The following is a 15796-nucleotide window of genomic DNA, read 5'->3' as shown; positions in this document are numbered from 1 at the left end:
GCCCTTGCTGTCCCAGAACTCACTCTGTAGATCAGGCACTTCAAACATCACACAGATCCACCCGCCTCTGCCTTCTGAGTGCTGGGATCAAAGGCTTGCACCCACACCCATACCCCTAACATGCCCCACTAAATAAATAATTTTTTAGTCAATAAAATAAAGTGGACAACTCGTGAATACTCAAGCCTATCCGTGTGCACGCACACGTATGCATCCCTACCCACACCACTGTAAAAAGAGCTACTGAAGTTCAAACCCCAGTTAGCCCCAAATATGACCTCTGTGGGAGCAGGGCCATTGCATGTGTCTCTAGTTTCAACAGGATCATTCTGGAGTAGAGTAGGTCCTTACCTAATTTAACTGATGTTCCTGCTCAAAGAGAGGCAAGAGAGAAGACAGTGTACGAAGACCCAGACACGTACAAGAGAGGATGTCACATGAAAAGGGAGACAGATTGCTGGGAGGTCACCATCAGTCCAGGTGGCCTGAAGCCAGCAGAAGGCGGAAGAAACCGGGGAACCCTGCCAGCACTTTTGAGGGAGCATACCCAAAAACACCTTGATCATCCAGCCTGCAGGGTGCAGAGGGCCAATTTCTAGGGTTTCCAGTTACTCCAAAGCATGGAAGGGACAAATCGCTATCAGGGCCAGTGGCACAGGCCTCCAGTCTCTGCTACATGGAAGACTATGGAGGACCGAAGTCAAAGACCCAACAGCGTAACAGTGAGAACTTGTCTTTGGCTGGGGGGAAGGAGCTGTCCTGGAAACTTGCTCTGTAGACCACGTGGCCTCAAACTCAAGAGATATGACAGACTCTGCTTCCCAAGTGCTGAGACTAAAGGTGTGCCAACTCATGAGACCTTGTCTTAAAAAGACAAAAGAGTGGGGTGGGGACAGAGCTCAGTGGCAGAGCACTGCCTGCTGTGCATAAAGCCCTGAGTTCTGAGTTCGACACCCAGCACCACACAAAGCAAGCACATTGGACGTGATGGAGCCTGCCATGTGTGGGGTGAAGGCGGGAGGAGGGTGAGAGGTTTGAGAGCATCTTTAGCTACAACACAGCGAGTTCAAGGCTAGCCTGGACTACAGGAGGCCACGGCGTCTCAGACACATGATCAGTTCAATGGAATATAGAGAAGATTGGCATATATATATTCACATATATACATTACATATGCATATATACATATATTCACATATAATCACACATATACATATAAACATACATATACACATACATATGCATATACATACATATATTCACATGTATACATACACACAAATGCATATATACAAATATTCATATATACATATACATACATTTATACATGCATATATATATACATACACACACATATAATACATATACCTACAAATATATACATGCATACATACATATATACACAATGGAATTTTTTTCCCTCAGTCAGAAATGAGAGCAAAGTTATGTTTGTCGGAAAATGGACAGGACTGGAAATAACCATATGAAGCAAATTCGGCCAATCACAGAAAGACAAACACCTTATGTTTGTTTGTTTGTTTTCTCAGTTATGGTTCCTAGATATTAAAGAAAAAAAGGAGTTAGTTTGGGGGACAAACAGCACCATGGAAGAAAAACCGGGGCTCTGAGGGGACATATGTTCAACATATAATAATACAGACACTCTTAAAACTTGAAAAACTGAAGTATACACTTTAAAGGGAAGGAAGATTAAAAGAATAACTTGGCTCGTCCCTTTTCCTGCCCTTTCAGACTCCTAGTTATGTACACAAACCTATCGTTTTCACAGTCTTTGCTTGAACCCTGGAGGGCTAGCCTTGGCTCTGACTCTGGGAGTCTGTGACTCTAGGAGCTGGAGTACACAGTCATCCGTCAACATCTGTACCAAGGCCATTAGAGTCATGAGTGTTTTACTGCAGCCAACACACCTACCCTCCATGTGACTCCTGGATCTGCTGGTGTCTGCCCCCCCCCACACACACACACACAATCAGACACACTGTGGCCTCAGGACCTTCCCTGAACCAATCAAGCAGCATGACCTCCTCTGACCTTGCTGAACCCATGACCCAAACAGGGTTATTCAGAATCCAAACTGGCGGTCAAATGTGGTGACTCATGCTCTTGGGGTGCTGAACCAAGAGGAGTGACTTAAGTTCAAGGCTAGCCTGGGCTACATGGTGAGTTCCAGGGTATCTTGGACTATAGACTGATACATTGTCACAAAATAAAACACAACAAAGCAAAGCCCGGCATTTTCTGAATCAGAGCGGGAAATAACTCCTTTCTCCCGTGATTCCCAACACAGAAGGATGTGGCCTTGGGAGAGGAAATGCCACATTTCCTGTCTCCTGGAGGCACTTGAGAGAGAACAGGCAAGCTAAAACAGCCCCTCTCCTGGGCAAAGTCCTTGAGCTGAGCCTGCATTCCTCAGGGCTGAGCTGGGTCATGCCACAGTTGTAGAGACCTGGGAACTGCAGGATCAGTGATGGAGAATGGAAACCTGGAAACACGGGAGCACTCTGCCCTCAAGTTGCTGGTGGCTCATTGAGAAGGTGGGCAGCCCTTCTGGGGGAGGACAGAAAGCACATGGCGTCCTTCCCGTGTGTGTACCAGGAAGCATCCCTCCAAAGAGGTTAATGTGCGTTTTCAGGCTCCATGGCAGAGAGAAGTAATTACCTAAGTCACACACTGTATGTGTGTATTATATCCGCCAGAGATGAGAAAGTCAGCCAGGGAGGGAAAGACCCTGATTGTTATTCCAGCCTGCCCATCTGTAACTTCTGTCCTGAGCGTGATGTCTCTGTGGACATATTAAGTCACCTTCTTGTAAATCACCAGTGCACACATGTATCCCAGCAAGACGTAGCTTTGAGCTCCCTTACAGACTGTGGATTCTAGACAGAGGGGCCTTCGGATGGACGGACGGCGACTCTGGCCTGGGAGACACCACCCTGGTGGAATGAGGCCCCTCCAGCAATATCTGGTACGTGAAAAAAGCTTCAAAAGAGAAAACTCGAGCGGTTCGGTGAGGTCTTTGGAAAGCCTAAGCTTCCACTTCTAAAACACACAGCTTTAAGACATGGCCTTCCCATCCCATCCCTCCAGGTCACCAAGTCCATTTGGTGGGGACTAATGAATAAACATTAACCTGGCCCTGTTATTTGGGAAGGTTTTTTTTTTTCTTTTTTTTTTGGCTGTGATTGTTCTTCCCCAAATCTATCTGAGCAGGCTCTCAGGCCCGTTAGCCAACAGGGGTCCTCATTAAAGTCCGCAGATACATTGTAAAGCAAAGCTGGAAACGGGAGGCCAGACGCTATGGCAGGCTGCTAACAAGAAAATCAGTACAAATTAAGACACAGCGAGGCAGTAGCCAAGAGACTCGCCGTTGCATAAATTATGTGTATTAGAATTAGGGAAATTGGGAGCTGGAAAGTGCCACAAAGAGACACCACACTGCCGACTGCAAGCGTGCCCAGCCTTCGTTTGCAAAGAATTTAAAATAGATGACATGACAGCCTCTCAGTGGCAACTGTCTAAACTGCTATGTGACCGGAATAAAAACTACCTTCGTCCCATTCATAATTTAAAGGCTGGGGGGATCAGGGGAGAAAAGAAGTAGGTTCTTAAAATCATCTGTTGTGGCTTTTGTGTGTCAAGGGGACGGGGTTGGGAGGTACTAACCACAGAGATGACTTAGTTAAAGAGACTGACAGTTTAGTTTGGCCTCCAAGTCACCTTCTCTTAAATGGGAAGGTGGCCGAGTCTTTCCTAAGAAGGCTGTTGCATCAAACCACCCGGATAAACGATACGCAGACCTCCTGTCTACTACAGGCAAAAAGTGGGTCAAAGGTAGTGACTATGGCTCACTGTTCTTCCCCCGCCCCATTCATGAATTCACTCTCTGGGTTCATTTGTTTGCTGTTTCCAAATAAGATTCCTGGAGACGAGTCCAGTTCTGGGCAAGTCTTTTTCCACATTCCCGCCATGAGCATATATATGCACACACAAGCACAAAACGTTGGGAGAGCTCAGTGCCTCCTGGACCTCACGTGGTTCTCCATCAGCAGTACTCTGGATGCATCCGCTGGGTGGATGGTGCTGTCCTGGAAGGACCCCCACGACATGTTTCTTTGCCCTCCCTGCTAACATTTTGAGCCAAGTGTTCTAGAATACTCTATCCATCTGCTGATCCAGAAGTACCTTTTCTCTCCCCTGTCTGGCTAAGACTCACCTTTAAGGTCCCAACATTGGGGCCCATGACAATTCATCTTAACTGTCTCCTTAGCAGGATTTGCCGTCACCATGGGAACAGAACCCTTGGCTTGTCTGTGAGGGATTTTTAAAAATCAGGTTAACTGATGGTGGGAGGAGCCATCTAAATGTGGGCGGCGCCATTCCATAGGCTGGGGTCCCAGGCCAACAGCACTGAGAGAGTGCACTCTTTTCTCTCTGTTTCCTGTCTGTGGCCTTTGGCCTCTGACTCCCCGACACAGTGGACTATGCCCTCAAACTGAACCAAGGTAAACATCTCTTTCCATGCAGTTTTTGTTAGGTGTTTGATCACAGCCAGAAAGTAGCTTAGCTGTAACAAACTTCCACCTCCCTAGTTCTTTTTATCAAAGTGCCTTTCTCTTCCTAGAGCCTCAATGTCCCTCTCAGGTTACCGAGCAGAAAGAGAGAAGCCCACCACAGTCCTTTCTCCTTTCTCTTGGGGACCAAGGGTATGCTAGCTCTATTCTCTAAGCCATCAAGTCGGTTACATCAGGGTCAAGCTGAAAGCACTCTATCGAGGGGGATGGGCAGCAGTTTCTGTCTGAGTACACACCACCCCTTGCATTTCAAAGCATTTTTCTTATCTCTAATGGCCATTAGGAACCCGGCTCTATAAGGTGAGAACTGGTCTCATCACTCTTGGAGATTTATTGTGGAATGACTGCACTCCTAAGTCTTAAAGAACAACTAATCACGGCAACTGAATGGATGCCTTTGATCTCACGCTTGGTTAAGCAGGCCGACGCCAAGGCCCCAATGGTTAATATTTCAGTTCCTTTTGCTTCTTTTTCCTGCAAAGATTCATTCCCATCCAGGTCACTGTGACTCTCCGTGCCCCCATCTATTAAACAGAGCCAAGAGGGAAAAGCTTGCATGAGGTCCTTGTTATCTTCCTCTGGTCCGGGTTGACGTGTGGTCATGACGTGACTTATGTCCGTTTGACCTATTTGCTCAAGAGCAAATAGGAAAAGCTGCCTGTCCCACAACACCACAGGCTCACAGGGAGGCAGAACAGAAGCTACCACAGCAAACGTCTTGAAGTGAATGGCAAAGGTCAGAGGAAAATGAGGATTTCTCTCAATGAGGGTCCTTCCATCCCTACACGTGAGTCAGCCTATGCTAGGGTTACACGGTTTCGGGTAGGAGGCTTTCTCTTCCTACCAGACACCAAGAGTTCAACCTGACATGCGCCTTTAGGTCACTACAAACACGTACACACACACACACACACACACACACACACACACACACACTTGCCAAGGCTTCATGTCAGACGAGGGGACGGAGGGGGAGGAGGAAGAGGAGGAGGGAGAGGGGCAAGGAAGGGAGATCGTTGCGGTGACAGGAAATGTGGTCAATTCTGAGAACAGAAATTAAGCCAGGTATTTGGCTGAACTGACAGCTCAATTCATTACTCACTGAGACCCTTTTTTAGAAACACTTCTCAAGTCCCCGGGAGCCTCTGACCTTTTGAGTAGCGATTATTGATCTTTGACAACTGGCTAAGCTACCGCCCAGAACCGCTAGCGGCAGTGATATTGACTTGACCCAGAACTAAACTGGGGGCAAGAGAGACGCACGAAGGGTGTGATGTGAGTGCGGTGCTAAAATCCACGTGCTTCAGTATGCATGCGCACAACAGGCTTTCCGCGTCACCCGTCAACCTGGCAAGCCCGGAAGGGCGATGTGTGGGCTGGGTTGGCTAGGAACACCTCTCTCACAGTTAGAATCTTGGCCATTCTCTTTCTCTCCCATAAAATACCTGTGGGTGGGCTATGGCAATGGCCCAGTCAGGGAAATATGTGCCTTGCAAGTATGAGGACCTGAGGTCCATCTTCAGCTTCTGCATTTAAAAGGAAAATTTCGGGTGTGAAGGTGACTAGAGGAAGAGAGTGGATCCCTGGTCAGTGAGGCAAGCCTATTTGGTGAGTCCCAAAGCAGTGAAAGACCTTGTCCCAAAACAAACAACGAGCAAACAACAACAACAAAATCCAGTGCCAGTCAGCGGGCACTTAAGTGCTTGCTGACAAACATGACTATATGAGTTTGATCCCAGCCTCCACACGGAGGACAGAGAGAACCAGCTCCTTACGAGTTGTCCTCCGACCTACACATGCTTGCCTTAATACAGTGGCTCTCAACCTTCCTAACACTTCGACCCTTTAATACCCGTTCCTCACTTTGTGGTGACCCGCCAGCCATAAGATTATTTCGTTGCTACTTCATAACTAATCTTGCCCGCTGTTCTGAATCGTAATGTAAACATCTGGTATGCGAAATACCTGATGTGCGACCCCTGCAGGGGTCGGGATCCACAGGTTGAGAACCCCTGCCCTAGTGTAAGCGCCCGCCTTGTGCATTTTTTAAAGAATCCAGAAATAAAAGAAATTAAAAGGTAGACGACATTTGAGGAACGAGCCCTGAGGCCAGCATCAGCCACCGCTTAGTTGGAAGATTGTCATTCACACACAGAATGGAAAGCCACCGACCTCGTGACTGAGCGCCATCCACCTGACCATCCTCAGGGCTCAGAGGAGCAGAGTAATGGAGTCCCCACCAGACTGAGCTTGCACCCCGCCCGCTTCTGCCCAGAGTAGGGCATCCGTGGAGCAACTTGGGAGAGAGGTGACTGGGCCACCCAGATCTCAGCTTAAACAATGTTAATTCAGATGGCTCTTGGCGAACCCACTGGAATAGTCAAGTAGAAGTTCTTAAAAATTTAGAAGCCAGGTATGTGGGGAGATGTGTCTGGAGAAGCTGTCTCCCTGCGGTGGGGGTGGGGGGACTCAGCATATAAAACTCAAGATGGATGACAAGCATGGCGGCGCATGCCTTTAATCTCAGTACTTGGGAGGTAGAGGCACACAGAACTCTGTGAGTTCAAAGCCAGCCCAGATTCGATAGAGAACGTGTTCCAGGACAGCCAGGGAAGTCACACAGAGAAACAAACAATAACAAAAAAGATGCCATTTTAAAAACTATGTCAACCAGCTCCCACACACCCTCTGTTTTTGAGGTAAGATTGCCCTAAACTTGCCGGCTTCCTGATGCAGCTTCTAGCGAGCTGAGAGTACAGACAGGTGAGCCCCAGGATGCTGGCTCTAAAGTCCATCTATTGATGAGCGGATATTAATTGCTCTTTATACAGGAAGCCTTGTGCTTACGCCGGGAAGACAAGTTACTTTTCTCTCTGCAGTCCAGAGCTAGGAAGGGTGTGTGTGTGTGTGTGTGGTGTGTGTGTGTGTGTGGTGTGTGTGTGTGTGGTGTGTGTGTGTGTGTGGTGTGTGTGTGTGTGTGTGTGTGTGTGTGTGTTTTCTGTTGCTAATGCAACAAATTGCAACTGCATGGCTTGAAGCAGCAGTGCAGGACGCCAAAGATTTTAGATGACCGTCTCAGCAGGGTTGGTTTCCTCTGGAAGCTGAGGGAGAATCTATTCTGTCTCTCTCCAAACTTCCTGTGGCTGACGGCAATCCTCCTTGGTAGACATTTCCCTCTGATCACTTTATCCTTCTATTTACTGCTTCTGTATCTTCTGTGTTTTTTCACTGGGTTTGGGGTTTAGAGGTGGTAGTGGGAGTCTATGTGGCCCAGGATAGCCTTAATTCTTGGCTTTCCTTCTGCCTAAGACTCCTGTGTACTAGACTCACAGGCTTGTACCACTGTGCCCTGCTCCCCCACAACTCTTACAACCACAATAGTCATTGTGTTTGCTTCCACCCCAAATCATCAAGATCCTGCATTTGTGAAGACGCGGGGGTTCTGGGTGTAGGGTAAAAGGTCGGAAGCTCGCTGCTAGGTTTGAAAACCCACCAGTTACTGAACTTGGGAACCCACCAATCCTAGAGCTCGAAATTCCAACTAATCCCTGGGCTCACCTCAAACTCAGAACTTGAAATCCCACCAATCCCCACCGTGCAAAACTCCATCCCCAAGAAACCCTGTGTAAGGCCTGCCTCTAGTTCAGTTCCTTGTTCCTTCTTACTCAACCAGAGGCAGCCACTCTCTTGTGTCTTTCCCAATAAATCTGGTGTGAGGTTTGTTGTACAGTGTGACTTTGGGGTACTCTTTGAGTCCCGGTTGCCAGGATACCTGTCTCTTCAAAGCTGAGGCTCTTCTATGGGGAAACCCTTCCCCCTCAGAACCGTAACACTTAACACCCTGGACAGATGCGAATTTGGAAGGGGGAGGGGGCTGCTATTTAACATGACCCACGTGGTCAGCTATGAAAAGACTCATCATGTAAAGCTACAAGGGCAGAGCGCACCTGACACATGGGGAACTGAGACTTAAGTGGTGAGCAGCAACTAGAAACAGGAAGTGAACAAAGTGAGCACAGGAAGTGGACTGTGAGTACAGGAAGTGTTCGGCACACAGGTCAGTATAGGGGGGCTTGCCTAGGCCAGTGACAGCTGAAGCCAGGCCAGCCACAAGATGGAGAAGCGGAGGAGAGAGTTTGTGAGGTGTTTTATGGGGTTCGGGTTTTAAATGTCTCTGGATGATTGGAAGAAGAAGAATCCAGAAAGTTCCCCTTGGCTGGGATAAGTTTGATGGCTGAAGAAGGTGAAGTCAGAGGTGAGGGTCTTTATCTCAACGGGGAAGCTCCAAGTTCTGGAAGGTATGAGGCAGAAACTCTGAGAAGAGGTTCCCCAGGCTGCCCCTGGCAGTGAGCATGAGCCATTCCCACTGAGCCAAATGTAGGTGTTTTACAAAACACAGACAGGATCCATGCTGGCCAGCCATGCCCCTGCGTCCAACTGGACCAGCAGTGACCCAAAGGGGAATCAAAGAAGTCTGCAAGCTCTTGACACTTCTTCCCCATATAAGTGAGGAAAGGGGCTGGGACTTGAATGAGGCTTTGCAATGGGCGCCCTATAAACACTACACATGTCAGAACATACATACTCGCTTTTGTCGTCCCACCCATTCCCTTGAACGCCCTTCCCCTCTGGACTCTAAAAACCCCCGGTGTGAGCATTTGTAAAATGCTCTCCTTCCCTCTTAACCTGTCTCCCCTTTTGGAAAGTGAGTAACTTGGGGGCAGGGAATTTTGTCTTGTCCACCTCTAAATTCTCACATACAGACATCTTACCAAGTGACCAGCTGGATGGCTGAGCAGGCGCATAGATGGACTGGTGGATGGACAGAAGACAAATGGATGACGGGTAAATGGATGGATAGATCCGTGGATTGGACGATTGATTGGAGGATAACGGGTGATGGGCATATGGATGAGCATGGGACATACGGACGGATAACAGGAAAGTAAGTATATACATGGACAGACATCTGTATGATGCTATACCGACTTCAAATACGACAAATCAATAAAGCAATGAAAGTCACATAGACTCATCAATGGCTCATTAAGGTGCTTTAGCAGGGATGGAGAGATGGCTCTTCAGATAAGAGTGCTTGCTGCCCTTAAAGGGGACCTGGGTTCAATTCCCAGCACCCACATGTTGGCTTAGAACCATTTGTGATCTCAGTTCCTTGGGGTCCAACAGACACGCATGTACATGGTGCACACGCATGCACACTGGCGAAACACACTTATAATGTAAAGCAAATAGAAGTACTCACACTGCCTGCACCCCCAGCAAAAGACTGGAATGACGAAGAAGCTCTGCTTGGCTTTCTCAAGACTCACCTCATTCCTTCAGAAGCCATTTTGTCAAGATTGGTGGTATCCTTTGTTTCTGCCCAGTTTGCTCCCAGATCACCCCATCCCATGTCATCAGCCAAAATGATCACAATGTTTGGTCTGGGGGCTCTTGTTTCCCCACTGATAGAGAAATCCACGAACGGGTAGAGAAGTCCAGAAAAAACCATGCCAACCAACAAAACCTTTAGAAAGAGCCAGCCCATGGTAGGACACAACGACTTCCTGTTGTCTCCGTGAAGTGATATCTGGCCACCACATGAATCTCTCGAAGAGTTTTCTCTTTGTTCACCTTCAGTGCAGGAAGTCACCAAGGAGTCCAGTTGTCAAGAACACACTGGTGTTAGCGATGGCTACAGGGATGGCAGGGGCTACAGAAACCAGGTCCCCATATGGAATCCTAATCTAAGAAAGTCAAGAATGTGGTCCCCCCCCAAAGTCGGGTTGGTCCCCTCAAGATGTCTTCTCATCACAGCCTAATCAGATGACTGGTCAGGTGCAGCATTCAGACATCAACGTCAATAACCGCTCCTGGCCACTTAGCCAGGAAGTGACCCTTTGCACTCAGGGAGGCTAAGGCTATAACACAAGCCTTGCATCTGCTTAGGGCTTCATCTGGTGACTGTGGGATACATTCTCACATCTGCAGAACACCTGGATCTTCTAGAAGCCACAGTCAGCTCCCAGATGAGTCTCTGAGTTCCAGATGGTGGGAGCTTTCTGTAAGGTTTCCTGAAAGAAGAAAATCTGACAAGAAACCAGAGTTCAAACAGCCAGGCCTGTTGTGTTTTACTCGGTAGCTTGGGAAATAATCACTTTTCCACGCCAACAGATGTTTTCCTTCGTCTTCGAGTGTTTAACTGGCTCGTCAGTTTCTTCCCCCTGGAAAACAAGGGCAGCAATAATATTTGCAATGGACCTATAGTAACAGGGTTGGCAGTCGCATTAGAGATGACTCCTTTGCGATTCACACACGCTATGAATGAGGATAACCGAGCCCTAGCGTCCTGGGTCAGCTAGCTCCCAGTCTGCTAACCTCTCCCTGGTGCCTCCCCTCCCCTACCACCACAAAGGGCCAAACTCATTGAGAATTTTAAAAGAAAGAGTTTAAAAAAGGAAAGTCTTGTGATCAATACACAATGGCTAAGAATGGCCATGACATGGATAGCCTAAATGTTCCCCTAAGAAATCCTTGGCATGAGTTAACCTAGGAGGCTGAGGATATGCAGCTCTGTTCACAGAGTGCTTGCCTAGAATGCACAAAGCTCCAGGTTCAATCCCCAGTGCCTCATAAACCAGGCACTTGTGAGGTAGATACAAGAGGACCAGAGTTTAAAGTAATTCCCAGCTACTGTGAGACCAGCCTGGGATATGTAAGATGCTATCCCAAAGCAAACAAACAGCCTCCCCCGGAGAAATTAATTTGGGAAAAAAAAAAAAAAAAAGGGAGACTCGTGAAAACCAAGTTTATAATAGATCTAGGTAGAGGACATAAGTCATCTCTGTAGAATGCTTTCCGTTTCTCTGTGTGTTTCATAATTAAACGCTGCCGGCAAAGTCCCAAAAAGTAAACAGAAGCACGTCTCCGTCCATTCCAATCATGGCATTTTTAGTAAGAGAATCTAGGGCTGGAAGGTGTAGCTCATTGTAACTTAGCACGCACAAGACTGTGCTGTCAGACACCGTTCAGCCAAAGGTTCTCATACCCAGGCGTGCATATGAATCAGCAAAGTCAGGGCTGGGGCTGGGGCTCGGCGTGCTGCAGAGTGCTTGCTTACCATGCACACTCGCAAAGCCCTGGGTTCGATCCCCACATTCCATAAACTGTTCGTGGTGAGGTAGATCCAGGATCCCAGCACTCTGGAAGTAGGGGTGGGGCAGAAAGGTCTGAAGTTCAAGGTCATCCTCTACTACATAGCCAGTTGAAGACCAGTCGGAGTCCCACTCTCAAAAACCAAACAAAGCAGCCAATCCAGTGGGAAGGCTGGGGATCGTTCTCTGTTCCTTGGACTGATTTTTCAAGACAGGATCTCACGTGGCCCAAACTCAATACAGAGCACAGGACGACCTTGAGTTCCTGACACCCCCCCCTCCTCCTCTTTCTCTTTCTCCTCCTCCTCTTTCTCCTCCTCCTCTTTCTCTTTCTCTTCCTCCTCTTTCTCTTTCTCCTCCTCCTCTTTCTCTTTCTCTTTCTCCTCCTCCTCTTTTTTCTCCTCCTCTTCTTCCTCCTTCTCCTTCTCCTCCTCCTCTTCCTCCTCCTCTTCTTTCTCTTCCTCCTCTTCCTCCTTCTCCTCTTCCTCTTCCTCCTCCTCCTCCTCCTCTTCCTCCTCCTCTTCCTTCTCCTCTTCTTCCTTCTCATCTTCCTCCTCTTCCTCCTCCTCCTTCTTCTCCTCTTCCTCTTCCTCCTTCTCCTCCTCTTCCTCCTCCTCCTCTTCCTCCTCCTCTTCTTCCTCCTCCTCCTCTTCTTCCTCCTCCTCTTCCTCCTCCTCCTCCTCTCGCTCTGGATGGCAGGTGCAAGCTGTCACACATGGCTTTGAGATATGGACTTGAGCAGGCTCCCAGGTGAGAACTACACCCTTTGTCCTTGGTTCACTCTTGGAGTAGTGAGATGCTGGAGGATTAAAAATATCACTCCAGGCCTAGAAGAAAAAGGGAACTGCACGGCCTACCTGGAGATGACTCAGCTCCAGTGGGCAAACCTGAAGCGTGTCAGACTTGGTTCTGAGACAAGAGGCTAGCTGTCCACATGGAGGTGGCAAACAGGGCTGAGAATACAGTCAGGTCACTCCTTGTTTACGTAAAGGCTCTAAACCTGCAAGGTGACACAATGTTGAAATTCTAGAATAACAGTCTTCCACCCATAGGAGAGAATCAAAGAAACAATCTGTAATGTACAAAATTGCTATAGACTGGAGCTATTTGCTATTTCACATGCTATTTCTTTTGTTTTATATAATATAAATATGTATTATTTATATAATAATATACTATAATTTTATATTCTTTTATATACACTTTTATAATTATATTATTTGTATAATCATATGTTTATATATATATTTCAAATTATATTTCTTTGAGAGCCAGACATAGTGGTGTGTTTCTTTCAATCCTAGCACTTGGGAAGCAGATGCAGGTGGATCTCTAATGAGTTTGCGGCCAGAGTGGTCTCTGTAGCAAATTCTAGGCTAGCCAGGACTATAAAGTGAGACCCTCATCACAAAAAGAAAAAATAATAACATATTTTTGTGCCTATATTCATTTACACACACCGTGGTGCTCACATGTGGAGGCCAGAAGACACCTTGCAGGAGTCGGTTTTCTCCTTCCATCCAGTGAGTCCCGGGGATCAAACTCAGGCTGTTAGTTTTGGCGGCAAGCTCCTTTACCCACTGAGCCAATCCCCATAGTCAGACATTGTGACCAGCTAACTCCACTGTTAGCTTCAGTGGATGGGAGTTCTAGAAGATCTCGATAAAAAGCAAACGAATGGACGGAGTCATCCTCGTTCAAGATAAACAGAAGTCACATCTGGAGGCCCATGAGCCAACTGTTTGGAAATGCAAACCCTTCCACTTCCCAAAAGGACTTATTTCGCACTTGGTTATTCAAGTGGTATTCACCAATCTTGAGATCCCAAAGACTTCTCCCTTTCTGGAAGACTCTTGCATAAGGAGGGTGCTCAGCAAACACTCGTTCACCTGCTGGTTAGTTCCCAGCCTCCTGCTGGCTTTTACCCAGGAGCAAGGGCCACAAGAGACTTCACTTCTTAAAGCTGTTTGGCTTAGGGCACTAGCCTGGCCTCATTTCTGGTCAATAATCCATCTCTGGGTGACCTGACCTTACGAGAATTCCAGGGGGGAAATTCATTAAAGAAGGAAGCTAAAATTAAAGTGGAAATCAAACTAGATTGTTTTCCTTCAGAGTTCCATGGTGGGACATTCCTTTGAGGATTTTTGGGGGAGGCATTAACGCTGCACTTCCAATTTTCATAGACTAGAAATGAGGTCCCTTAGCCAGCCGACTACTGCAGAATTCTTCATATCCATACCTCCCAGGGGACATTTAAGCCCTTTCTGCTTATTTCCTTTCAAGTCAAAGGATGGACCGCAGGTTTCAGTAAAGATTCAGACTGAGATTCTACACTTCTTTGTCCTAAGGAAAATGCTCCCCCCCCCCCCCTGGAATGCCCTGGGAGCTGATCTGGTGTCACTTTCCCAATTCGGTTTCTATGAATGAATCTCTTTCAGGAAGGAGGGGCTAGAGAGACCACCGAAGTGATTGAGATAACTCTGTCGGTAATGTACCTGCTTATGGATGTGTGAGGATGTGAAAAAGACCAGTGTGGTGCAGAGGGAGGGCTGCTCCTCCCAGCACGCAGATCCCTGAGGCTTTCTGACCAGCCAGCGTAACCAAATTAACAAGTTCCCAGGCAGGTGAAAGACCTCGGCTCATAATGCAACGTGGGAAGTGTCCTGAGGAAAGACATCGGAGGTTAGCCTCTGTTCTTGATACACATGCGCAGCCATGGACAGACGAACGTCACCCAGGGACAGACACATGTCACATAAATGGGCACACAGAAAAGTGTAAGAGGGCAAGCACCGGCAAGGAGCTCTCCTCCCCGACAGTGCCAGCAAAGGAGGAGTCTTGGACAAGCTAAGCATTCACTCTTCTTTCCGCTTTAGTGGAAGGTTCTGGGCCATTTATCGCTATGCCTTGCAAAACGAAGGCCACTGCCTGCTCCAGCCGACTGTGATAGATCCCAGCCGTGCAGGTGTCATAGGCTCCTCTACTTCCCCAGGCGGTAGAGCAAACCTCAGCTGCCAATCAACTTCACCAACCACTCATGTCCTCCCTACCCGCCCCTCCCCAACTTGGTTGGTTGGGATTCTAGAGGTTGAACCTAAGCCCCTCCCACATGCTATTCCATTACCTACCCCAACCCCAACCCCAAGCCCTGAGCTTAGCTATAAAGAAAGGCTGTAGAAAGGTATGTCAAAGGTTTGCTTCCCTTTAGTGTCCAGGCTCACTTATGGGTGAGGATAAAGAAAGGACCCACAAACAGGCTCTCTGCCGAGGCTTGCATGCTCTGAGGCGAGCTGCAGATGGGCTGAACAGCGTCTCCGTGACCTCGGGCTGGACGTCCACCCCATCACCTGACCCTGGCTTCCCACAGACCTCCCTGTGGTCAAGCATCCTCCTAGAGAACCTTGAAAACAGCTGAAACAACAAGGAGGTTGGACAGACCTTTCTGGCTCGGGGCTGTGTTGGTTTTCCAGAAACGAAGCTTCAGATGAACTGAGGCCAACAAAGACAAAGGAGAAAGGAGAAGTTAAGTGTCTGATTGCAGAGTCCTGTTGTTTCGCCAGCCAACTCAGGGCACAGCCTATACGCTGGCAAGGGGCCAGGAGTCACATGGGGACTTACCAGGAGAGGCCTGGGGGGCACCAGCTGTCCACACAAGGTCAGGGGTGGTTCTCCCAGGCACTCAATCATTGGTGCACCATGTGTGCACTAGCACGGTAATCTAGGTGCTGTGCACGCAGCCATGAATGAAACAGACAAAAATCCCTACCCTTGCACCACTTTGGTTTGCTCTGGGGGAGGGGAACATGGAGAAAGTAAAACAGGAGAGCTGTGAAAGCAGAAGCAGAAAGGTGTCAGATGTGTGGAGTGGGCAGGTGCACAGTGAAAAGGGGGTTCAGGGTAATCCCGCCCAAAAGGCAGTCGAAGAGTCTTGGGAGACAAAGGCATATAATAAGCCAAGGGCACCACGGGCAGAGTGATCAGGGAAGGCCGAGATCTAGAGCAGGTGGCAAGCCACAAAGAAGTAATTGTGAAGACAAGCTGGCCTCCTAT

The 15796-nt window shown here is 48.1% G+C and overlaps 1 protein-coding gene across 16 annotated transcripts in view; it reads right to left on the bottom strand.

Annotated features, from left to right (window-relative positions):
- The window catches only part of Arsg (arylsulfatase G), a 150928-nt gene that overhangs the window by 88826 nt on the left and 46306 nt on the right, over nt 1-15796 (bottom strand). For 6 of the 16 annotated variants that reach the window (XR_005489859.2, XM_063269225.1, XM_039086177.2 and 3 more), the window contains 3 exons: nt 14242-14409; nt 12604-12746; nt 9923-10816 (listed from right to left, as the gene is read on the bottom strand). Coding sequence is in view for 15 of the 16 variants with exons in the window: in XM_063269225.1 (XP_063125295.1) it covers nt 9923-10140 (218 nt within the window). In the remaining variant the exon portion in view is untranslated. The other 10 variants (XM_039086175.2, XM_006247608.5, NM_001047877.2 and 7 more) reach the window with 8 other exon arrangements.

The sequence above is a fragment of the Rattus norvegicus genome, chromosome 10 (assembly GCF_036323735.1).
Source record: "Rattus norvegicus strain BN/NHsdMcwi chromosome 10, GRCr8, whole genome shotgun sequence".
Classification (NCBI taxonomy): domain Eukaryota; kingdom Metazoa; phylum Chordata; class Mammalia; order Rodentia; family Muridae; genus Rattus; species Rattus norvegicus.
The sequence above is the reverse complement of the archived record's forward strand: the minus strand, read 5'-3'. Positions and strand labels throughout refer to the sequence as shown.